This window comes from Micropterus salmoides, unplaced genomic scaffold, assembly GCF_014851395.1.
Source record: "Micropterus salmoides isolate LMB-PRFRI ecotype aquatic unplaced genomic scaffold, ASM1485139v1 Ms_hic_scaffold_19, whole genome shotgun sequence".
NCBI classification, from domain to species: Eukaryota; Metazoa; Chordata; class Actinopteri; order Centrarchiformes; family Centrarchidae; genus Micropterus; species Micropterus salmoides.
Window position 1 is genome coordinate 4,844,345 of NW_024041039.1, and position 25,405 is coordinate 4,869,749.

At 40.7% G+C, this 25,405-nt stretch overlaps 1 protein-coding gene across 1 annotated transcript in view; it reads left to right on the top strand.

Moving 5' to 3' along the window:
• Nucleotides 1–7,942: 7,942 nt before the first annotated feature.
• prkd1 (protein kinase D1) overlaps nt 7,943–25,405 on the top strand; it is a 55,852-nt gene continuing 38,389 nt past the window's right edge. Inside the window, exons 1-2 of the mRNA XM_038729921.1 lie at nt 7,943–8,552; nt 24,866–25,004. Of these exons, the coding sequence (XP_038585849.1) occupies nt 8,328–8,552; nt 24,866–25,004 (364 nt within the window). The 5' untranslated portion in view covers nt 7,943–8,327. The remainder of the gene's footprint in view (nt 8,553–24,865; nt 25,005–25,405) is intronic.

Here is a 25,405-nt window from a genome sequence, read left to right on the forward strand (position 1 = left end):
AATAACAGAGTAACTGAGCTGTGTGTGTAATTGTGTGCGTGTGTGTGTGTGTGTTTTGAGGTGTTGCAGAAAGTCTGATCTGAGCGTGCTCACTGCAGCGAGGCAGACATGCACCGTGTTGGAGGAGAGAGTGGATCCGCAAATAAACTTAATTACAAATCAATTTGAATATGAAACACCTGGATTCACTCACATTTTACTCTTCATACAAAACCATCAATACACTTTGCACATAATTCTGCACACCTGCCACTTCGCTCCTATAGCAGGTTGTTGCACCACAAGTGTAAATTCAAACTGACAGTAGGATGACAGAATGAATTCTTTTTGAGATTATTTGCATAGTTAATAGTGACTATATATATATATAGTATATTTGCGTGTCCTGGTGCAGGTCTGTCCCAGTTCAGGCTCGATTCTGACCCACATCAAAGTTAACTTGCAGCCTGATTCAGATGGATTCGTCACTCCATGTGGTCCAGTGCCTCCTCAGTGTCTCTCCTCTGCGGCTCGTAGTTGTGACTCTCAGTCGATTATGTGTTTTTTACACTGCGGTCCTGTTGGTTTCAGGTCTTGCAGAATTTCTGGACCCACAGATGGACAGAGAGATCAAACTGTTTCTGATCTGCGCTGCTATTGTCACAGTGTGATTCACACGTAACATACAGTTACTATGGACCCGATTGGACAAACCGTCCCCAATCAACTGGTCTTTAGTCTGAAATGTGAGCACACACACACACGGTTGTTGTGTGGCTACATGGATCTCCATGACAACAGGTTTGTTTAGTGTCTGACCTGCAATCTCTTTAGCTGAATGTAGTGTTCCAGGAGATCTGATACACACACACAGCAACAATAATGTCATAATTTTTTGTGTCTGCCTGTGATTCAGACAATTTACAATTCAATAATTGTAATTCAGCTTGAGAAATGACGTTTTTTATGGAAGCTGACCCGAGGCTTTTGAGAAAGACAGCGTGTCAACAAAATAAGAACAAATTATCTTTAAAGAGTAACACCCAAGCAGGAACCTCTGGGTCTGAAAAGTGAAGCCAATGGGGAAGTGCCTTAAGCCTGCAGTTTTTCTAACAGCCAGCAGGGGGCGACTCCCCTGCTTGCAAAAAGAAGTCTGATTGCATAGGACTTGGCAAAAAGAGACCACTTTTCAGCTGATTTATTATCTCAGTAATCACTTTCCTGATGCGTTTATGGTCTCAGTCGCTAGTTTCAAGTCTTCTTCAACACAGCATGATGTTCATTAAGTAAATTATTGTCTTTTATTGAGGAAAATAGACAATAAAGCAGGGTGAAGATATAGGCTACCTTGTGATTGACAAGTTGCTAGCATGCCGACCTGTCAATCAGGATAGAGGGGGCTTATGAGCGCTGCTCCGTGTACTATTGACCAACGCCATTGAAAAAGCTTATTAGGAGTAGGCTGTTTATTTTTCTGGTAAGTACGTTTTGTTTTATGCCTGATTACCACAAGCCAAACTTAGCAACCCAGTTAATATAACAGTAAACGTGAATTACAGATACACCTTTGCAAACCAAAATAGCTAGCTCAACTGTTTCGTCCAAACATCGGTTGCAAAAAATCAAGATGGCGATGGGCAAAATGCCAAATTCGAGGCTTCAAAACAGTAGGTGACATCAGGGTGACTACGTCCACTTCTTTTACACAGTCTATGGTAACACCCTGTTTTAGCATTTAACACTTTCTCTGGAAAAAGAAGATAACGTCTGTTGCAATTAACCCTGGATCAATAAATAATGCAATAAATTGACTGTAATGAAAACTCAAAAAAGTTATTTTGGGTTAAGCCACTCTTTGAAATGCTTCCTTATGTTTTTTTTCTGTTTGTTTATCACACTATTCTCTTGATAGATATCAGTATTTTGTACAAAAGTGAATTGAATTTTTAAATACACTATATGCTTGTTCTCTGTTAATACCACCTTCCTACCTCCTGTTGATCTTCCATCACTTCTCCACATGCCTCATCATAAAGGATGCTGCACTGTATTTTTTATAAAAAAAATTTTTTTTAAACTCCTGACGGGTCCCAGTTGACAACCAGGAAACCTGGCCTGGTCCCCAGTGAAGCACATCATTTGGGCCAAACGTGCATAATAAGGGGAAAGGAAATTGACGTTTCATAGTGGCAAATGTGGGGAAAATGGAATGTAAATATAATGTCTCTGTAAATCAAAGGGTATCAGATGTATTCTTCAGCAATTATTGCAAAAGTTGATTCACAGTATGATTAATTTAAAAACTGGTGGGATGTCACTTGTACACAAAACCGGCAGTGGTGAACATATACTCAAGTACTGTACATAAGTAAATCTTTTAAGGTACTTGTAGCTTAAATCTTTCCATGTTTTGCTTTTTCCATGTTATTCTCAACAGTCACGTCATCACAAAGCTTCTGGCACCTCCTGTTTTGCGAGGATGTTCTGCCGTGAAGCTTGCAGGGCGGGTTTGCACAGGCACGTCATTTACATACTCAGCTTTGATTGGGCATTATTTTCTCCTGTTGCCACTACAGTTGCACTCGTCAGTCCACAGATTGTTTTTCTTCTTCAAGTCCAAGCAGTTCAAGAACATTGTCCCGTAGAGAATATAGAATTAGGAAGATGTTGGCAGCGATTATCACCTTTTCCTTCATTTAATGTGAATTGTTATGATCAGGCAGACCCAGGACACAGGGATTTAGACCCAACATGACACTTTAGGCGGAGAAGGTTCTGTGCACTGTGTTTATTAGACAAAGGGGGGGAAGGGGGTTGGCAGTCCAGGGAAGCATGAATCCAACAAAAAAAGAGGAAACAGGAATCCGGAGATTGAAGAAATATTTCCAGCCGACAAGAGCTTCAGATCAGATGCTGTGATTTTAATGAGCTTTATTACTTGCTGTAATCAGCTGTTCTCCGAACCAAGTATTTAGCGTAACTCCATCAGCTGTTTGCTGTAAACACACCGCTGCCCGCTGCCTGCTATTTCCGAGCAATACATTTAATGCTGTTGTACAATCTCAGGCCGACATCGGCGAGACTAGTGTTGCTATCTGTTGATTGTGATTTATTGGTTTGGTCAGTAGTAGAAAAAAAAGGTCTCTACAGGTTCCTAGTTCTGCAGTATAGTTCCTTTGGTCGGAACGCAGCTTAAAACAAAACATGCTGGGCATATTTGAAATGGCTGCAGTGACAGCAAGTCAGTAGGTGCGTTTGACTTCATGCGGCGCTGCGCAGCGTTGATTTAACGTGATGCTTGCTGGATATAAAACAAGGCATGCTGGTTAAGAATTGTGTCCAACTTTTGTCAGCGCTGCAAAACTTCACCATGTCACATGACATTGAAACCTCGAGGGAGCAAGGCGGCTGCAGATGCAGAGTCCAGTGACTGCAGGTGCTTTTCTCAACTGGAACCACCTTTTGCGTGATCTCACGCAGGTAGAATATTGCTATGGCAACCAGCAGCGCTTGTAGAAGCAGCAGCCGGTAGCTCATTCAAACTTTGCAACACTTTATTGCCAAAACATTTGTCACCTCTGACATAAATACAGTCATTGGAAGATGAAGACGGGGTTTTTGGATTAAAGAGTAGCAGAACACGATCCACCTGGCCCCACCCCCCAGGTGCCATGGGACACAAAATGGGACTCATGTGAACCAAGAAACAGAATTCAAAGACTGTTGTGCCCACATCGTTACCAGCCCCGTCAACATCTCGGATCAAGCACTTGGCAGGTGGTCCAACTTAAAAAAATGCACTGTGGAATGTTCGGACACAATTGAGGTTGCATTTAAAAAGATTCCATATGTGGTCTAACGCTGATACAGATCGGAGCTTTTTAAATGCGACCTCATTCTGGACACTCAGGTCGGAATTGGTTCGAATTTGTCACTCTAGAGCAGCTGTTGTCACATTTCTGCTGTAGACGGAGCCGCAGTGAATGAAAAAGCTTCACAAAAGCCATTAAACATGTGGCTCTCTTCCTCCTCTACCTCGCTGTCATTTGCTCATAAATTCCTCTCTGCTGAGTTATTTGCATGCTATTGTCCGAGAGTGAGGGAGTTGTGGGGCAGTTGTGGGGCAGTTGCGTTACAGCGCAAGAAACCGTAATGAAATGAACAGAAAGTTGTGAGCACTTCTCATAATTTAGCAGAATTGTGACCCGTGAGAGGACAATGAAAAACGGGAGACTCCCTATACAGTAAAATGCAGGGAGAGCAGGATGATTGAACACAGGTGACACACATTAGGGCAGGTATTAACAATCAACAACGAAACAAAAAGACGGGAAACAAAGACGACAGCACACACTAGGAAGGACACTTTTATCAAAATAAAAACAGGTAATAACTCAAACTAATACAACAACTTCTTTCACCAGGGAATCAGAGTGAGCTGATTGGTTGCGTCCAGGCCGTAACTTCAGGTTGTTTTCACAGTACATTTGCATAAAGTTGACATTTTCTTAACTTGCTCACATTGTGCTGCTGGATGACTTTTGTGTCCTTGAGTGGTGGTGAGTGGCACTAAAGTGTTTTTTTGTAGTTCGATTCATGAATGGCATCCTGATGCATCTTGAGCATTTGAGTCGTTATCTGTGAACAGGTTTTTGGCAGGAAAACAACGAGAGGGCATCTGTCAACACAAAGGGGTTTCAGTTACTTGGAGAAAATAGAAAGTGCTGTCTTTTTCCGGATGGGACTCTCTTCCCCACTGTCTTTGCTGCTGACAAATAAAGTTCTGCCGCCATGAAGTTTAGTGCCAAAGCATCATCCGCTCTGACTCATCATGCTGTTTTAACACACGGCTCTATAAATAAGGACGATCACTACACTGCACATTTTCAGCCTGGGTGGATCCGCAGGGAGCTGAACCCTGGCAGACTGAATCACTGCTCTGAGAGGAGGACAGGACGACGGGTCTGTCTGCTGGATGAAGTTTTTACAGCTTTGCATGTGATGAGGTACAAACCACAGATGAAACTGGAAGATTGTTACATCTCACACACACAAGCAGCTCCTCTGATGGGATTACTACGGGACGTCATGAAAATTTAATCAGAAATCACTTCCTGCAGGTTAATCTGTCAAACAGAAAGGACACAAGGCACCTGGATTAATCCTGAAGGTGACCTGGAGAGGATTTTTTGAAAATACCTGAGACTGAACTGAACAATGTGGTTCTGTAGATTCAAATTATAGATCCAGGATAAAGCTGCTTCATTAAAGTTGCTTGTTTGATCTGTCAGAAAGTCTATAGATCACTGAATTAGAGAATTGGATCCTGATATTGGGGGGGGGGGGTTGTTACACGTCAAACCACACTAATGGACGCTGGTGTGTGTTGGTCTTTACTGTCCACAGAGCAAAGTTCGATCAAATCAAATCAAATCAATCGATCCTTCAACCCAGAGGAAGATCTGAAGAAAGATTTCCATGGTTCAGACGACTCAAAATGGGGACTGTTAACAACGCAAGAACAAGAGGATTTTTAGTTTGTTGTCTTTTTAAATTGTCCTCACCCCCACATTCATGGTGTCCTTGTTTCAGCACAAACTCAGATGTAACTCTGATTTATCATTTTGTCAGTTTAACAACATGTATAGCTGTTGTCAGTGGAGAAAAATCACATGTAAAAATGTTCTAAAAATGTAACTAACTTCTGTGACGGTTAAGGTTAGGGTAAGTTGGGGGGGCAGTCAACTGCTTAAATACAAACATCGCTAGTGACCGGAAACGCTAGTAGTGCTTCCAGTCACCCCATGGCGTCATATACACACGCGGCCTGGATGCGGCTCGCACGCACGAACCTGGGGGCGTATCCTACACACGCAAAATGTGGGCACATAAACACACTAAATATGACATCCTGACAACAAGGAACACATATCAGCTGACTAAATTTACTTCACGCTGGCTCCTCACAAGGACAAAGAAACTATAAATTTACGTTTCATAATTCACGACACATTACGTGTGTGACATGATGTTTTTATAATGATAGTTAATAATCTTATTAAATGTAGTTATTTGCTCTGTTTGTCTGTCATAGTCATCCAATCACTGACCTACGGACATGACATCTCTCTCTCTTACACACACACACACACACACACACACACATACACACAAAACACACACACACACAACATATGCCACAATTCTGGCATCATCCTTGGAAATAAATGGAAGTAACTGGAGGCAAGGTTGAAGCGTAGGAGGGCCAGCAGAAATGTGCATTTGTGTATGCATCTAAGTGTGTTTGTGTGTGTGTGTGTGTGTGTGTTTGAGTGTGCGTCTCCTAGCAACCAACACACTTCACTCTCTGCCTGTGTTGAGCCGACAGAGCAGAGCTGCAGCGCTCTGAGGAATCTGTACTGACATTCAACAGGTGTGTCAAACTCTGGGTACTTCTGTCTGCATCTCTATGACAGACAGACAAGCAGGCAGGTAGACAGAGATGCTAAAGTTCAAATATCAGACAGGACAGCAAATCTTCCGTACAGTCTCACAATGCATTCATATTAATTGATGGATCCGTCCCATCATGGTTGTTTTCAGTTGACGCAGCTGTGCAGCTGCAAACATCTCCAGCACGCTGTCTCTGGCCATTTTTCTGTCACAGTTTTTCTGGCTGTGACTTAGGAAGACGCTGTCCTTGTTCTTAACACCGCCTACATCGCTCTGCTTGGCTCGGTTGTTTCTTCTAACAGGGGGAAACAGTGGAAACATCAGACCTTGCTGAACAAATCAGAGATGTGGGCAGCGATTCAGAGGCTACAAGCAACCTCCTGGTGGCGCTGCACTATAGAAAAGGTCAAGAGCTTACAGAACATCATTCATCAGGAAACGCATTTCTTCCTTTGTCCACCCTTCCACTCTGCAAATATCATCTCTCCGTCCTTCAACATGTCCATTTGTGTTTTAATCATTTATTTTTAAACTTTTCTATCTGTTTTTCTGTTCTATTTAATCCACCTTCTTTCTAGTGATCCATCCAGATCAGAGTCATAGCTGCCACTATTTTAACTTTTAGGCCAAATAAAATAAAAATGCATCATTTCTCCACCAGAATATTATTTACTTTAACTTACAAATTAAGCATGCATGGAAGAACTGTGTAATCAGTAGGCCACTAATTATTGGGGAAAAGTGTTTCAGAACTTTTTATATTTTCCCAGTAGAGACAAAGTTCTGAGACTTTTATTTGAGTTTGGCTGGTTGAGATTTTAAACAGAAGGAATTTTCTCAAATGAACCATTTAAATAAAACCTGCAGAAAATTTAATTGAACACCAAACCAGTCTGGGGAGTCGGAGGGTGGGAGGTGTCGGAGGACTACAGTGGCTACGGCTCTGATCCAGAACTCTGTTCTTGGGTTCTTTTTAAGATTAAGTTGAGTTTTTAATGTTGTAAGCCTTCAATTTTAAATAACATTTAAAAGTGAAAAAATCACCCAAAAGAATGAATTAAAAACAAGTTTCACTCTTGAAGATCTGCAGTTTATTTAACATAATATTCACAAGGAAAAACAAGTATAAGCATCAAAAAAGAATCAGAATCAGCTTTAGCCAGGTATGTGTTCACATTGTTCTCGATGTGCATACACAGAAAAGGCATAAACAAACAGAACAGCAGCTTAACAGGAACAGACACAAACTACAGTGTCCAGTACATGAACACACTCACCCATAAACAAAAAAACATTTGTAGACAGAAAGACAATAGTGTATTTACAATAATATGTCAGTATTTACATGTGGAAGTGAAACTCACTTTTTCAAATTAGATTGAAGACTTCAAATGAAACCAACTGCACCTCAGCTCCTACATCTCTCCCTTCATCCATCATCCACCAGTCCAGGAGGCTTTCCTCCCTCCTCCTCCTCCTCTCCAGCCACTGTTGACGTCCATGGCTCTGTCACCCGCATCACCGGTTTCCACGCTGCTCTCTGGTCTAGTCATGTAGTCATTATGGCTCTTGTAATTCCCTCTGTCTTCACACTCTGTCTCTGTTTGTGTCTACACGGTCTTCTGCGCATTTTCTCTTAGTTTTGTTGTAGTTAATCAGTCGTCTTTCTGTCGGAAACTCTTGTTTTTGCGCTTTTCTGAAGCTTTGGGGATTTCCGCGCGTCCGAGCGCCCCGCACCTCTCCACGTTTTAAATCCCTCTGGTTGCTCCACCTGGACCTGTCGGCTCCCGCTCCGCCGTTAATTCCCCCATTTAATCACCCGTGCGGTCATCTATCATCGCCGTGACTCCTAATTGTTTCTTGGCAGAGTGGAAACCGCCGGGGAAAAGGCTCATATGAGTGCGCCTCCGCTGATCCGTGCGCCCAGCCCGCTCCCGTTCTCAGGGGGGACAAACAACACTAGCACCGGCGCCGGGGGAGGAGGAGGAGGTGGCGTTGGTGGCGATGTGATCTCCTTCCACATCCAGATCGGTTTGAGCCGGGAGCCGGTACTGCTGGACGCCGCAGATCTCAGCCTCAGTCAAGTCCGGGAGGTGGCGTGCTCCATCGTGGACCAGAAGGTAACCAAGAGTGTAAACCAAGTCCGCATCAGACCCTATAACTCCTGCAAAAGTCCTAATAATGTGCCAAAAGTTATAATACTTCCATGATGCTTACAGTGTTGAATACTGATGGTAATTTGATCAAACACATCAGTTTAGGAGTATGCATCATGAGCACAAAATCTGAATTAACAAAGGTAAACTAGATTTTGCACTTGAAAGCTTTTAAAGACAGGACGTGTTGTCCATCCAAAGGACACTCAAAAATCTAATTTAGTTTACAGTCTGACTGAATGATATGAGTAAACTTTGTTGTGTCACTTTTCCAACGTGAACACATGATTTCCTAAAAACCTCAGAACCAATATCTACGATGGAACTGGGACTTGACCACAGTGAGCAAACTGCAAACTGAGCAAACTGCATGTGTTTAAAAAGACTGAGATGTGGTTGAAAACTCTTGAAAAGCTCTCTTCTTGTTCTCTTGGGTCCTCTTGATGCTGTCAGTGATATTCAGCATCAACAGTTTAAGTAGAGGCAGTGTGTGAGAGTGTGTGTGTGTATTAGGTTCTATGGTTCTATTTTTTCTGAACAGAACAGGGTTTGTTTCCAGACAGATATAAAATGACCACAAAGAGATGCAAATCAAGCGCAAAGAGATGCAAAAAAGTACAAACAGACTCAAAACAACCAATAAGAGATGCAAAACGAGCACAAAGAGACTCAAATAACCAATAAGGGACGCAAAATGATCAGAAAAAGATGCAAAACGAGCACAAAAAGTGTCTTAACATCCACAGAGACTCAAAACATTTAACGAGATGAAAAAAAGAGCACACAGAGACTCAAATAACCAATAAGGGACGCAAAATGATCAGAAAAAGATGCAAAACGAGCACAAAAAGTGTCTTAACATCCACAGAGACTCAAAACAATTAACAAGAGATGGAAAAAGAGCACACAGAGACTCAAATAACCAATAAGGGATGCAAAATGATCAAACAAAGATGCAAAACGAGCACAAAAAGTGTCTTAACATCCATAGACACTCAAAACAATTAACAAGAGATGAAAAAAGAGCAAACAGAGACTCAAATAACCAATAAGGGACGCAAAATTATCAAAAAAAGATGCAAAACGAGCACAAACAGTGTGTTAACATCTACAGAGACTCAAAACAATTTACAAGAGATGAAAAAAGAGCACACAGAGATTCAAATAACCAATAAGGGATGCAAAATGATCAAAAAAAGATGCAAAACGAGCACAAAAAGTGTGTTAACATCCACTGAGACTCAAAACAACTAATAAGATATGCAAAACGAGCACAAAGAGCAAAAAAACAATAAAAGACACAAACCAACAACACAGAGACTCAAAAAAACTAAGAAGAGACACAAAATGACCTCCATTATAGTAATGTTCTGGTTTAAACAACCAGTTCTTCTTAAGGGTTTTAATTTCGGAAAGTCATTGTAAAAGGTTACTTTATTGCAGGATAGGAAAGTACGAGCATGTCGTAATGTCCTGAAAACCTATGACGTGTGGACGTTTCACACATGTAGTGACAGTATATGTATGTGCATGTGTGGTGGTGGTGGTGGGGGTATTCAATAATGTGTGGATAACATACAGCGCCACAGGGGATACCGTCTACAGTAACACTCACTTTTAGTCAATGACATAACCTTAACGTTTGTGATCTGCTGGACCCTCATGTGGCTAATAAATCATGTTGAGCAGTAAAACACAGAAAGTTATATTAAATTATTTGGTTTCAGCCAAATTGTCCCAGAAATTGACCTTAAGAACTAAACATTTGTGTTTCCACTGCATCTCAGGATCAGTGAAGATCTGACAAACAATGGATTTAAAAAGTGACACATTTGTTGGAGATATAGTTTTTTCACACAATGAGACAACAACACACAGTCACCTTGTTGTTCTTTTAAATTTGCTGCTGGCGACAGTGTGACAGTGTGTGTTAGACGGGAGGTTGGAAAGGAGACATGCAGCGCTGGAAAGGGAAATTGAAAATACCAAGAGATGAAGACCTGTTTTCTTCTGGAAAAGGCTGAATTGGTGTCTGAACACCTGGCTTACCTACAGGATAAGAAACGGTAGGCTAGTTTGCAAGGCTACTGAATTGTAACCTGTATTTTCCTCCATTTATCATTTGCCCACCACATTCTGGCCCACCTTTCCACTGTAACCACCTCCTTACTCTGACTTTTCTGTTATTTATTACACCTACTTTTAGCGTTCAAAAATGACGCTATAGGGCTTCCCTCAGTGAACGGGTGCTAACTGAAACCGAGGGGTCTTGACCATGCATCCATGTGTGACGACTTGGGAGTGGGAACTGGTTGTAATCTGTCACTTTTCAGTAACACACATCTAGCAAAGACATGTTAATCCTTAGATGTGTTCCTCCATGTTGCAGAGAGCTGCATTTGACAGAAGATTTGAGATGTGTTTGTAAAGCCTCTAAAAACATCACTACTGCAGATAAACACACAACATTTATCTGATGGCTTGCAGTGTGTTTAGCAGTAATTCCCTCCATGTGTGAAGTCTACAGTATGCGAGCCTGGAAAGCAGTGATCTGCTTCGGTGTTAGTCAGTGTGGTGACTCACTCTGAGGTTCAGTCACTTCTCGTTGGAAACAAGATGAATTCTGTCTTTGTTCGCTCGCTCTGCAGGGGTTTCTCTGTTTTTCTGGCTTTTGCTTTATGAACTGAAGCTGTTGCCAAAGCGTTTGCAATTAAACTCCACAGAAACACACACACAGACAGTGTCAATGTCCTTATGAATGTGATAGATGTCCTCTTTCTCACATAGACAAGTCCTGAGTTTGTGAATGTGAGCTTGTTTTTCTCTCATTTACACAAATAAGAATGGTGTTGTTATGAATGTGAATTCTCTCTCTCTCTCTCTCTCTCTTCTACACCAAAAATCTGACCAACATTCAGTCCAAAGCCACAATCTTTTACATGTGAAATAGTTTGTATTTATTGATTTACCTGTTTTATGATAACATTTTATCCAGTTTGTTTTGTTTTTATAAAGCTTTAATTGGCTCATTTCAATATTTGACCAGTAAAAGTACTACACATATGATACTGCAGGAGTCAGGGTGGGGATGTCATTGTTATGGGAATGTGACAGGATTTGGACCTGATGGAAACGGGATGAAACATCTGGATCGTACCGGTATTGATAGTATTGTGACTGGGGTGGGAGAAAGTTGGCAGGGTATTAGTATGAGATTGCAATAAGAATGGAACAGGATTTGGATCGAAATGGGAGTTGAACAGAAAGCGACAGAATCAGGACAGGATAAGGATGGTACTGGGACTGGATTGAGATGGGTTCAGGATGGGATTGGGAGAGTATCAGGATAGTATCTGAACAGGATCGAGATGAGATTGGGGATTGGAGGTTGGATCAGAGGAGGGCTGGGAGAGAATTGGGATGGGTTTGCGACAGAATTGAGATGGGACTGGGATGGGATCAAGATTAGATTCAGAGAGGGGATCAGGAGAGCACCTGAAAAGTATTGCGGCAGGATATGGGATTGGACTGGGATCAGGACAGGATTAGGGTTGGATCAGAGGGGGGCTGGGAGAGAATTGGGATGGGTTTGCGACAGAATTGAGATGTGACTGGGCCTGAACCAGGATAAGATTCGGAGATGATCAGGATTATAGGAACAGAAGTGGGATTGGGGGATTGCGATGGGAGCATGGTGGGACAGGAAACTGAGTTGGGATGGGATCAGGATGGTTTTGGGATCGAACTGAGGCTTGGATTGGGGCAGGTTCTGTACGGGATCTGGGTTTGGGATCAAAATGGGATTGGAAAAGAACCTGGTCAAGATAAAAAGTAGGACTGAATCATAAAGGGATCATGACTGGATATAAATGGGATCCGTACGGGATCATAGCAGGGTAAGGACATTTTTGGGGAACGGATTGGCATGGGTTCTAGATGGGGTTTGGTTGGGATCAGGACTGAATCAGGACAAGATTGGGCGAGGATGGGGGTGGGTGGGATCGTAACAGGTTTAAAATGGGATTGGGGGGAAGGAAGGAACGAAACGGGGGTTGGGATGGGATTACAGATTACAACAGAATCTGTTGTGGGAGGCAACAGAGGTCCTGAAGGGTACCATGACTGGCCAGAATATTCAGTCCTCTGTAACGCTTTAGTCCCTTAAAACATGAAATCAGCATTTTCAAATTTACTCGCTCTGAAGTACAAATTAGTAAACGGTGGGAAACACCTGCTTAGTGTGAATGTAGGAAAAGCAAAAATAGATTTAAAAAAAGGCAAATGTATGCACGTTAGCATGGACATTTCCTCAGTCACACATTCACACACACATATTCACGGTGTGACGTGTCCGTAGCTCTGTTCAGTTTCACTAATCATCTCATTTCAGGTGAAAATCACCTCATTTCCACACAGTGAGACTTTTACACCTGAATGCAACACACACATACCTAAAACCTGAGAGCCAGGAGGCACACGGCGTGACACCATGTGACGCACACAGGTTGTTGATTAAATTGTTTATTAGCAGGTTGGTGTATATTGTGTAAAGGAATATAAGGTACAGAAGGTCACCTCGACACCTGTTCACACACCAAACCTGCATGACATCGCTCGCAACATGCAGCACTTAACACTTTTAATAGCAACAAATGAACTGATTTACAAGAGAAGGTGTGTGTATACATATACACACAGAAAAATGTTCTTTGTAAGTGTTCTTAAAGGATTCCAGAAACTGTTTCAAATCAAAATTTAAAATCTACGTTCCACTTAAAAACATACTACCGCATGTGTGGTCACATGACTCCACCCAGTCCAGTCCTGCTCAGCTTCTAGACCGGAGTCTGAAGCTCAGGAAGATGTTCGCTAGCGCTAACCACCTTCACTTTCCAGCAGTTCAGGAAACAACAGACAGACTTTTATTAACGGACACACTGTGACCTACACTGTACATTTACTGCCAGACTGACAGCTTACTCGCTCTCTTTCACTATCACTCTATTCATAGTTTTCAAGTGACGTCACATTCCAAAGAAAACGCTCCCACGGCGGGCAAAAAAGACGTAATTTTTACACTGCCTGCCAACCAATATGCAAGTGATACATTGTTACTTTGAGTTGCTGGAAATGCTGGATGGTTTTTGTGCTTTTGGATGTGCTAATTGAGGAGGAGACATTCCTGGGCTGTGTGAGGTGAGGGATTCCCCACGAGGTAAGCATAAACATACCGTAGTCGAGCGGCAGCAGGGACCTGGCGGTTTTTAACGGTAGAAATGCGGCACCGAATGCTGTAACGTTGTATGGATCGGATACGCCCAACACTTGCAGTTTGTGTTCATATCTTTCTTTTTCTTAAGTTGAAAGGTGATCCAAATAAAATTAGATGCTTTTGCAGCGTCTCTAAGGGGGAGTCATGGTGTGAGCAGCTATGTTGTTCGCTTGTTTTTCCCTCCAGGTCAATGTGCATGTCATGTGAGTGAAAACTATGAATACTGCTTGCTGTCTGTCATCGCTCACATGATCGCTACGCACACACATTGTACTGGCCTTATAACCAGTGTTGGGAGTAACGCGTTACAAAAAAGTAACGCAATTACAGTAATGTATTGCTTTTTGCTGTAACACAATAATATAACACATTACAAACAAACGGTAATATTATACCTGTTACAATCTCAGTAACAAGAGTTACAACGCATTTAAAGCCAAAATTAAGTGTTTTTTTGTTTGTTTTTTTAATAATTCACCAACACAGAGAAACATTTCGGCAGCAGAAAAATAAATCCATGAGTAAAAGAGTAATGTTATTTGCTTTTCCTGCGGGAATCCGATGGTCGAGATTGTAGGCAGGGTGCAGGGGAGCTCGGCTCCTCTTAACAAGACGGTAGCTCCCCTGATGGATCATGCTTAAATAGATTTCTATAGGCTGTGTGTTTGTGCTTTAACGAATTACTTTCATGATCAGAGAGGCTGCTGTCTGTTCATCCTGACCGATCCTGAGCGTGGGCAGATTCAAACAGCCTAATAAATGACGTTATGCAGCTGTACCTCATGCATACTGTGACCAATGCAGCACATCTATCAGAATAATGCACCCATTCAACAGCAGTAACTCAAAAGTAACGCAAGAGTAGTGTAAAGCATTACAATTCAGAGACAGTAATATTGTAATCTAACACATTACATTATCAGTTAACATTTAGAACATCAATTTTTGACATTTGTGAATCAAACAGAACATCCCGACTTTAATGGTTGAGCATATTTACAGTACAAACCTTGTCAGTTAACTATGAGGGCAAAAGAACTAAACAAAAACCAAACACAAACAAAGACACAAAAAAGACAAAATAATCGTTCATTGATCAAGGGTAAAATGTTCAGTTAATCAGGATTTTCATTTTAGGTCATACTGTCCAGCCCTAAGCTGTAGCCTCATAATGCAATACAATACACAAGTTAAAAAAATTTTTAATTGAAGGTGTTTACAAAATTAATATTTATTGATTTACCGAAAGTGGAAATGTTTCAGTTCTCTGGAGGTAAAGAATTACTTTTTCCCAGTAATGACCCAAACACTGTCCAACACACTGGGTGTCTCACACACACACACACACCTCTGTCACTCTGAAACAGTAATAATAAAGCTGTGTTTCTGTCAGTAGCCTCCTTGTTGCCTGGTAACTGATGATGATTGCAGCCGTGAAGTGTCCTTCTGACGGCCATTATGAGACACACACTGAGTGAAGCAGAGGAGAACAGATGTGTGTGTGTGTTTTCTCTCATTGTTCTCTCTCTTTCATCTCCTCACTTTTTTTTCATCCATTCATGTCTTTTTATTCATCTTTCTCTTCATCTCATTTCCCTTCTCGTTCTCTCATCCTCTCACCGTTTCTTTTCTTTTGCCCTCTTTCCTTAAAGTCTGGTGATATTCTATATTTTTCTTCTCGTCATATGTCATAGAGCTCCAAATTTGTCTATAAACTATAAACAGATCAAAGAGCCTCACCGCTGCACTGGGTGACATGTTCTTTCATCGCCATGAACACACGCGATGGCTGTGCCCGAAATCACCCACTCGCCATTTTAAAGGGCTGTCTGAATGTATAGTGATAATTATTATACCCTATATAGTCCACTCAATGTATCCCAGAATGCATTTTGAATAGTGTACAACTGATGGTCACTAACCAAGCCCTACATACCATCATGCATTGCGCTGATAGAAAAAACAGTCCACCAACTAATTGTCTGACGGCAATGACGTAATTAACGGCGCCGGAATATTGAGTAAGTGTTGTTTTAATAATGCGAGTGAGCTCATTATATAGTCCTCTACATCAAAACATAAAACATGGAGAAGCAGCGTTCAGTTTTTATGCTCCATATATCAGGAACAAACTCCCAGAAAACTGCAGGTCTGCTGAAACTGCCAGAGCTTTTTTAATCAAGACTTAAGACTTTTCTTTTTACCATTGCCTTTAATTAGATCAAATGTAAAGCTGTGGATTAACATCGTGCACTGCACTGTGACTTTTACTGCCCTGTTTTACCCTGTTTCTATTTCCTATTTAACTCTTTACTCTTAAAGTTTATTTTATCTTGTTTTATTTTCTATTTCACCCTTTTAAAAATGATACTTTAATGTGTTTTTTTTTTAAATTTACCTTTGTTGCTTTTATGTTTTATGTAAAACACTGAACTGCCTTGTTGTTGAAATGTGCTATACAAATAAACTTGGCTTGCCTTTCATACAACTCCTTACATAGGGTGGAGGGAGAAGAGATTTCGGACACAGCCACTGTAGTTTATTCTAACTCAGTCCCACATACACTGTCCCGCTGATCCAAAATTTCCTCCTGTTTGTCTGATAGAAACTACAGTGAGCAACTTTTTTAGGAAATTACCGCCTTTTTAAACATTAAAACTGTATATTTAAGTTTACATTCTGAAAATGGAAACCATTGTGGAAGTGGCTTAAATCTGCATTCTTTCTAATTACCAGCAGGAAGCGACTCCACCGGTTGTGAGATTGCATTGGACCTAATGGCAAAATGACTCTTCTTCTCACCTGATTCATTACCTCAGTGAACACTTTCCTGATGAGTTTATGGTCTAACTACTTTCAAATCTTCATGCTGCATTTAACCAGCCAATAACTTTGTTGTTTGTATTTTCTCCTAAGAACTTTGACCTTTTAACAGCATCTTTTCCGCTATAAAAAAGTTAATTGTAACATTTGCCTGTTTTTTCCAGTAAGTACATTTTGCTATAAGCCTGTTTTTCGCTAGCCAAATTTTAGTAACCCAGTTAATATCACAGTTGACATGAATTATGGATGCACCTTACTAACTAAGCTAGCTAGCACCACCCTCTTATCTGAATATGGTCACATCTGGTTCCTAAAAACCAAAATGGCCAAAATGCCAAACTCAGAGCTTCAAAACAGTAGTCCACTGGCCAATGGGTTTTTATACAGTCTATGGTAGGAACCATTGAGCTTGGCGAAAAAAAACACAGACAGGAAGTCAGAAAGTATAGAGAGACTTAGTTCCTCCCCTTCCAGTGGAGCACCATGGGACCTTCATTCGGAAAAAATATGCACCATAGTCAATACCAAGAGACAACTTATTTTTTGATCCCGTTTGAATTGTGCTGTGAATTACACATATGATGATGGTCAATTTTAATTGTACATTTAAACGTCAAGAAAGTCGCAGTTTGATGTAAAACTGACTGTGAAAAAACATAATTACATATAAGTTGTGACTTTTTCTCTCAGTGACTGAAGCTAACGTCAAAGAGCTTCCATTAGAGGCATGATTAAACACATCAGGTGAGATTTATTTCTGCGTGGAACATAGCTAAGTTATCTGGCTAAGAGCAACCAAACAACGAAGCGGAAGCGAGTGACTTAGTTTGGTTCATTTGGTCTGGACCAAGTAAAAAAAATTATACGCTGTTGTATTTTAGTTCTGGTCCGGTTCATGTTCACACTGCAGTTTTACAAACGAACCAAGAGAAGTAACCATGACGTTACACAGACTTAACAGGTAACATGGTGATTGGACAGCTTTGGCGATTGCCATTCTGCAACATCAGTGGGGAAATCAAACTCAAAGTTTATGCAGAACTTTAATGATTCTGATCTGTATCGCAAAGAGTTCACGAAGTAATCAGTTATTAAAAGCATGATTAGCAAAGTTAGACCGCAGATCGACCGCATAGCATGAATAATAACGTATAAACAGGACATGTTAATAATTCGGGGCGTATTAGCCTATGGTGTTTTATGGACTTTATGAACTGAGGGTAAACTGAGTACCACTTGCCCTCCTTTTTTAACACCTTTAACCAATTATTAATCTCTGCCTACCTCTGCTGACAATTATATGTTACCAAATGATTTTCATAAAAATAGCCTATACATGGTATATACAGATCAATTATAAGGTAGCTGAACACATTTTGCGGTCAGCAGATGTATTTATCAGTGGTTTAGCTCTGGAAGTAATGCTCAGATCACATCTCTGCTATCATGAAATCCTGTGGTTGGTTCGTTTGCATCACAAGTGAACCACACCGAGTTTGTTTGAAAGCGTACCGAGACAACCTCTTCAAGGAGGACTTAGTACACTTGTTTGGTCAGCTTTTGGTGATGCGATTGCTGCATTCACACCTGCCCAAATGAACCGCACCAAGGAGGGAAACAAGTGCGATTCAACCGAACTAAATGAGGCAGGTGTGAAAGCACCCTTAGGTGTCTCTCTATTGAGAGATGAACTAAGTCATAGGTTTGGGTCTGCATGTGAGATTTTGGAAAAGTAAAAGTGTGTTAAATTCGGAGGATTTGTTAGTTTTAGTTCATTCCTTACTTATGTGTCTATTGTTTTTAGGTCTTTGTGTGTTTCAAATTCAAAATATTACAAACATGAGTTCATTGTGGCGTCACATCAAACGTAAATAAATGAATCGACAGATAAAAACTCTGTCACAGAAGCATTTACTATAATGGTGGCACTTCTCTGCAATATACATATTGGAATTTAATTGGAATCATTTGCATTGTAGTGGAGTAGAAGTAAAGAACAAATACTTTGAAACTGTAAGTACAGTACTTGAGTGAATGTTACTTTGCAGCACTGCTGGCTGTAGATATTTATCTAAGAGCTAGTTTGTGTGGAGCAACTTGTTTTAGTTAGTGATGTGTAAATCTTTACATACGTTGTAACTCTTTCCAGCTGCAACTCACACAGTCTCAGACTCAGCTTAGTAATTGTATTAGTGTATGAAGTGTAGTACACATCTTTGTAAACCTCTAGCCTACAGCTTACACACACAAATACATATACGTATGAAACCAGAAACCAGAATCTGCTGCAGTCACTCAGTAATGGCGATCACAAGTGACGACACACACACACCTTTATAAATGGCATCATGCAGCATGTCCTGTTGTCATGGTGATAGCCCTTTCTCATCCCCGTTATGTGAAGCGAGGAGCTGTACACCATTACTGTAACTCCTGTTTGGATGATTTTCATGTTGAAGCTGCAGTTTTTTCTGTGTCTTTAGACTCAGTTCAGTCTGAAAAATAAGGAGGTCCTCTTAAATGGCCATTTTGGTTCGGAAAAGAGGTTTACAGCTGCAGTGACGACGTGTTCCTGTGTGGAAAAAGAGACGTTGTTTATCTTCACGGCACTTCCAGTCAAAAAATCTGACACACAAAGCTTCTTCTATCTTCTGCGTAAATCTGCCACAGAGATCAGACTGATGCTGTAAATCTAAAAAAGTGTTTGTGAAGCCTGTTTCGCACATTAAATCTTCAACTGTGTCGCGTTCAATAAACCTTTTTCACAGCAGACTGTATCACATGTCTTAGCAGGAAAAGCGCTAATAACATTAACAATGGCTCAGCTCCAAACAGTGAGCCAGCATTCACTATAGGAGGGCCAATCTAAATAGGATGCAGTTATTATTGATGTTATTGATTACACTTGTGTTTTTCCTGCTGTGAGGTGTCAGCACGTCTGCTGTGAAAAAGGTCTATTAAAAGTCTTTTATTCTGTCTTTTACACTGAATATGTCCTCAGTTTTGTCAAAGAGTCCCAATAAATTATTCTAATCAAAATGTTGTATTGCCAAAAAAATAAATAAATATGAAAGCTCCTAAACAAAGCCAAAAGGAAATATAAGCCTCATGGTATTGACCCTCATTTAATGTCAGATTTTTGCAGAAAAAACAGCATGTGTGTGTATTAATCTCTTGTTTTCAGCCCTGTTGGCTGCATTAAAGACACCTCACACTAATTTTTGTACTTTTGGTGTCATTTCAATCGGTTGTGTAAAATCTCACCAGGTTAAAGGAATAGTTGAAACAGAGGGTCGCTACCCAACCAGACCCTGACAGAAATGTCGGAACCCGACCAGTCAGGCTGGGTTCGGACAAAAGTTTAGAAATTATGTTCAGTTTCGGGTTTTTTCGGGTATAAATTATGAACCACTTGTCTGTGTTCACTGTGTTGCGCTACAATCCTGTTATTCAGTGATGGGTTTTGTGATTTTATGCACTTAAGCTACTTGGCAGCAACACCTGAACGCAACCCACATACTGTACAAAACAATTGCGTGACAGGGTAACACAAACTCTTACATAAAATGCGTCGGGTTTGGGTTGGGCTTGGTTTAGAAACGAAATATGCCGCCTGTGAAGGGCTTTATTTTAAAGCAGCGTTTATTCTCTTCCTGTCTGAGTTAGATGTCCAGATGGATATCAATTTCATGTGTCAGTGTTCAGGACAGATAGGGTGACCATATTTTGGTTTTCAAAAAAGAAGACTGTGGGGGCAGGAGGCAGACAGACACCCGCAGTGGGTAGAAATTTAGGGCAATCAACTATAATTATAAATATGCCTAGTAAAAAAAACATCACATATCAAAATGTGGCATTCGGTATTGATACTATGGCGGGCTACCACAGCCAAATTAATGTATGGAAACACTGACTGAGGGAGTGGGGAGGGGGGACAAGGCAACCGGGCCTATTGTGAGTACGCCCTTAATGCACATGCTTGGGGTAAAAAAAAAAAGCACCCGATCTTACTACTTTCTCCCACTGGTGGAGAGGGCAGAGTACCATTTGGGCATTTTTTTCACTGTTTCAGGCGCCATGTGCCACTGTTGACAAGCAAGCTGCTGTCCTGTCTCTTGCTGAGGGGGATGATTGAGATGCAGTTTGACCAATGTTGGCGTGAAGGACGTGTAGGCCTCCATGACCGACTAATGGTGGCATGCCAGAAGGCGGGACCTAAGAAGAAAAGTCAAAGCAATGCAAAAAAGCACACAATGAATGCCGACTGTAGAAAGCAAAAGCCAAATCCCGGACATTTTGGGCGAGAGGACATATATCCCTTGCAAGTAGCTGGAAACAGGACGTGGTTAGCCTAGCTTAGCATAAAGACTGGAAGCATGGGGAAACAAAGTTTAAATTATACAAATCCAAAGGTTAAAATACTGATATCAAGCTAGTAGCTGTCGTCATTTGTCAAATAAAGTAAACCCAAGGAGATGTATTTATTAATTTATCAGATTTATCAATACATCAGTCAGTTCAAACTTTGATCAGAAACTTTGTGCTGTTTTAGAAATATTTGCTAAGCAACAAGTCAACATGTCCAGATCTAGCGAAACCAGTCTGATGAGCGTTAATTGTGGTGAAAACTACTGCACCAAGACTTCACTGCCCACAATGCCTTGCAGGGCTGTCAGTGAGCTGCAGTTTAATATATGGCATAGTACGTTCTGTACAGAAAGCACTGAATTGAACTGAATGGATCGGAAAGAGACGGAGGAGAGGAATCAGCCTTGAGTTCATGCTGCCATGACAACAAGACTAGCACTGCTGCTATGGTGACACCACACACACATAGGGATGTATCTATGAAGTGTATTGTTGAGGATCTTATTGAGAAGCAGAGGGAGTTATGAGGCACTAAAGAGGAAGAAGGGCGAGAGACTACCACTCAGACTATGAGAGAGAGAGAGAGAGAGAGAGAGAGGGGTGAAGGCCTAATGAGTGAGAACACTCTCCTCCTCTTCATCATGTTCGACAGCATTTTCTGCTTCATCCCTTTCTCTCCTGATCATCTTCTTTCCTCTCTCCCTTCTCTTCTTCCAAATCATTGTTTCAGTCTTGTCTTCCTTAAAAGTCTATTTTCTTTCTCTTCCTCTATTCTACTATTCTTTTTGTCTCAATTTCCTCTCTCACCTCCACCTCTTATTCTTCTCCTCCAACAACTTTTGTTCATCTCCATATTTTTACATTCCTGTAGAAATAAGGCAGATGAACACAGGGGCTTCCACCGCTCACAGTTAGATGACTCCTTTAATTAAATATCAGTATAATTTAGTGGTAGATTAACATGTCTTACATAATTAAAGTACATAAGTAAAGCCATGTAAATTTACCTTAAGTATAAAAGTTAAATGTACTTACTATGCAGCCAAACTGGGCTCCTTAGTATAAAATTTTTATGTAATATAAAATATGTGTATTGTTATTTATGCAGTAACATGTGAGATGCACTTTAATATTGTAGCTGGGTCATTTTTATTTGGGTGTTTTATATGCTCATTGTAGGTTTTTAAAATCCTAATCTGCAAAGTAACTACAGGTACCTAATGAATGTAGTGGAGTAGTAAAATACAACATTTCAGTCTGTAATGTAGAGGAATAGAAGTATAACTTTACACACTAAAATACAGTACTAGTACTAACTAACTTAAGGACAGTACTTCAGCAAATGTACTTTGTTACTTTCCACCACTGAGTATATTGTTGTTTGGAAAGTGACAGGGAGTGATGAGGAAAACATTATCAAAAACAAACTGTAGTTGGAGGATAATTACTGCAAAAATTGCCCTTTAAGTTGCATTATTATTATTCAACTCTTTTTTTGGCTAGTAAGTAATATTCCTCGCGGCCTGTTAGCAAATGTTCTGAGGCTCGGCACTGGTCCACGGCCCGGAGGCTGGGAACCTGTAGCATATTTTTCAAAATATTTTATTTTGTTGCATACTATATGTGGTTTCCAAACACTTAAAGCATAGACAGTATAATTATTATTAAAAGTAATGGTTGTTGTAATATTGATCACCAGTTCATTGTAACAAGGCATTTTTTTTCCAGGATATTCTTCATGTTAGTGTTTGTGTGTTTCTGTAGGTGTGAGTGTGTTTTGTGTGTGTTTTGGATAGGAGTCTCAGAAGTGCTCTGTCGTTGGTCGATGTGTTGCTCGTTTCACCGACGCCTCATAGATCTTAAACATAACAGCGAACTGCTGCACCTTTAACTTACTCTGGTGTCACACAGTGTGTGTGTGTGTGTGTGTGTGTGTGTGTGTGTGCGCGCTCTTATATTTCTGTCTTTGTGAGGACTCATTCGAGCAATTAAACTATAAATAATGGACTTATGCCTGGTGCACACTAGAGGCTTTTCATATCTTAACTGATTTTTAAAAAGTGGGATACCACAGACATAACGACAGATTTATAATATTTTTAATGTTTTAATCTTAACAACGTACACACCAGACAATTCAGCCCAGACGACGGACCACACACTTGGCATTTACATTAAACGATTTCCGAATGACTTTCCGAGTACGAGGGATCTCATGTGACTGTCGTCATCGGCTTGTTGATTTAAAATAATAACTGTTTACATATCGAAAAATTGGGGTGCCTCTGATCCAGTCAGTGACCTTCAGATTAGGTCTGTAAACCCCTCACACTACAGGATCATTTGGGCCAATAACTGTTCCGACCAGCCTTGGCTCGGGAACGATTGTCGGGGAGAATGGGACCCCAAATTGGCCCATTATCTTCTAGTGTGCAGCCATCATTAGCAACCCGTTCCCATCCCCGAACTAGTGGTTAAAGTTGTGAAACGTCACAATTTGGTTTGGTTTAAGCAACAAAACAACTTGGTTAGAAGCTAGAAGACATTGTGGTTTTGGTTAAAATAGCTACATTACTTAGACCTGACCCACCCATCCACCCCGACCACCTCATTATCCTCGCTTTTCTGTTATTTATGCTAGGCCTACTTTTAGCGTTGAACAAGGATGCTGAAGGCTGCCGTGTGTGTTGGTACCAGACGCCGAAGGACGTGACAAAGCGTAGCTATTTGATGCCCTGGGAATGAGAACGAGAGAATTAGATGAGTTTTTAAAGTGATTTGGTCCAATGGTCATAATGGATTTGGACACATTTTTACAGCAGAAAAAAATAATCAAAACTCCACTGAAACATCTTAGCAGTATAATCATCTTGTGTACTACACATCTGTGTGATCAGCGTGTCCAAAACAGTCATAGTTTTGCCAGAATATGTGTGATTCCTCACTTCAGAAGTGACATTTTTAGTCATATATTTGTGTGATGATGACTAATTTTAACAATTTATGTCCAAAACATAAGTAATCATGTGAATATTAATTATAATGAATTAATTGTTAGATAATGTAATAATACTACCAGGCTGCTGTTATTATTATTATTATTAGTATTATTTGATCAATTTGATTGGATTAATGTAGTCTGAAGTTGTCAGTTAATAACCCGAAGTTCATCACGCATGATGGTTTAGTACAACTCTATAAATTTACTACATTAGTGTTTTTGCATTAATGTAGTCTCTTAGATTATTCTGTCCATCACCTCCTGATGATAATTTGAATTATTTATTCATCTGCTGATGAAGATCAAAGCTCCTTGATTTTGTGTGTCTTGCTCTCTATCGCTCTTCTCTCTCTCTCTCAGATTTGAATTTGCTTTATTGGCATGAACATAAATAAAGGAACTGCTCACATTTTCTCAAATCTATGAAATAATATAAATATAAATAAATATGTTTGTCTATTCACCACAATACACTAACCTTACATGTGTCCTTCGCCAAAGTGGCGAATGGCCCAACGATTTCACTGCCAACAATTTACCCGCATTTGCTGGGTGGCGGGTGTTAATTTCAGACCCTTCCCCATCTGGAGATATGATGGGTCATGAGCTACTGTTGTGAGGTGATCAATGGGAGAGGAAAGTGTTTTTGTGGCTGCAGCAGGAAGTGTTGTCTCTGCCTGTAGTTGTTGGTAGAAGTGACACAGTCTGAATATAGTTCATGTGTCTCTCAGTCTCTGGCCATCAACATATCTGAATAATAAGCCGATGTGTAGCCTACTGCCTGTTCAGTGCTCTGTTCTCTGTTTCCGTCAGATACCCGAGTGTGTTTTCTATGGGATGTATGAGAAGATCCTGCTGTTTCGTCATGACCAGACATCAGAGAACGTGCTGCAGCTGCTGCGCTCTGCCTCTCAGATCCAGGAGGGCGACCTGGTGGAGGCCGTGCTGTCAGGTAAAAGAGTATGGATGGTGGCGTCACAGCTGAATTAGGAGATGGGGATTAAAGTATTCTCTGTTCTCCTCGGTATCTTTCCTCATCGTTCTGGACGCCATTTCAACCAGTTAGAAATGACACGATATGGTTTATAATAGCCATTCAGCAGGTCAAAGCCAAAAGAGAAAGCACGGGACAGTTAACGGGAAGGCACAGAAAGTGTGTCAGGTGAATTTAATACAAACATCACACTCCTTCTCGGAGACATAACTCAAGTCAAATGTGTACACACAGACATGTAACACATATTGAATCACACGCTTCCCGAGGATATTATTATCTCTGATGGCCGTCCAGAATAAACATCCATAAATCCAAGTCACAGAAAAAAGACGCTTCAGAACCTGAGAATCTTCAGT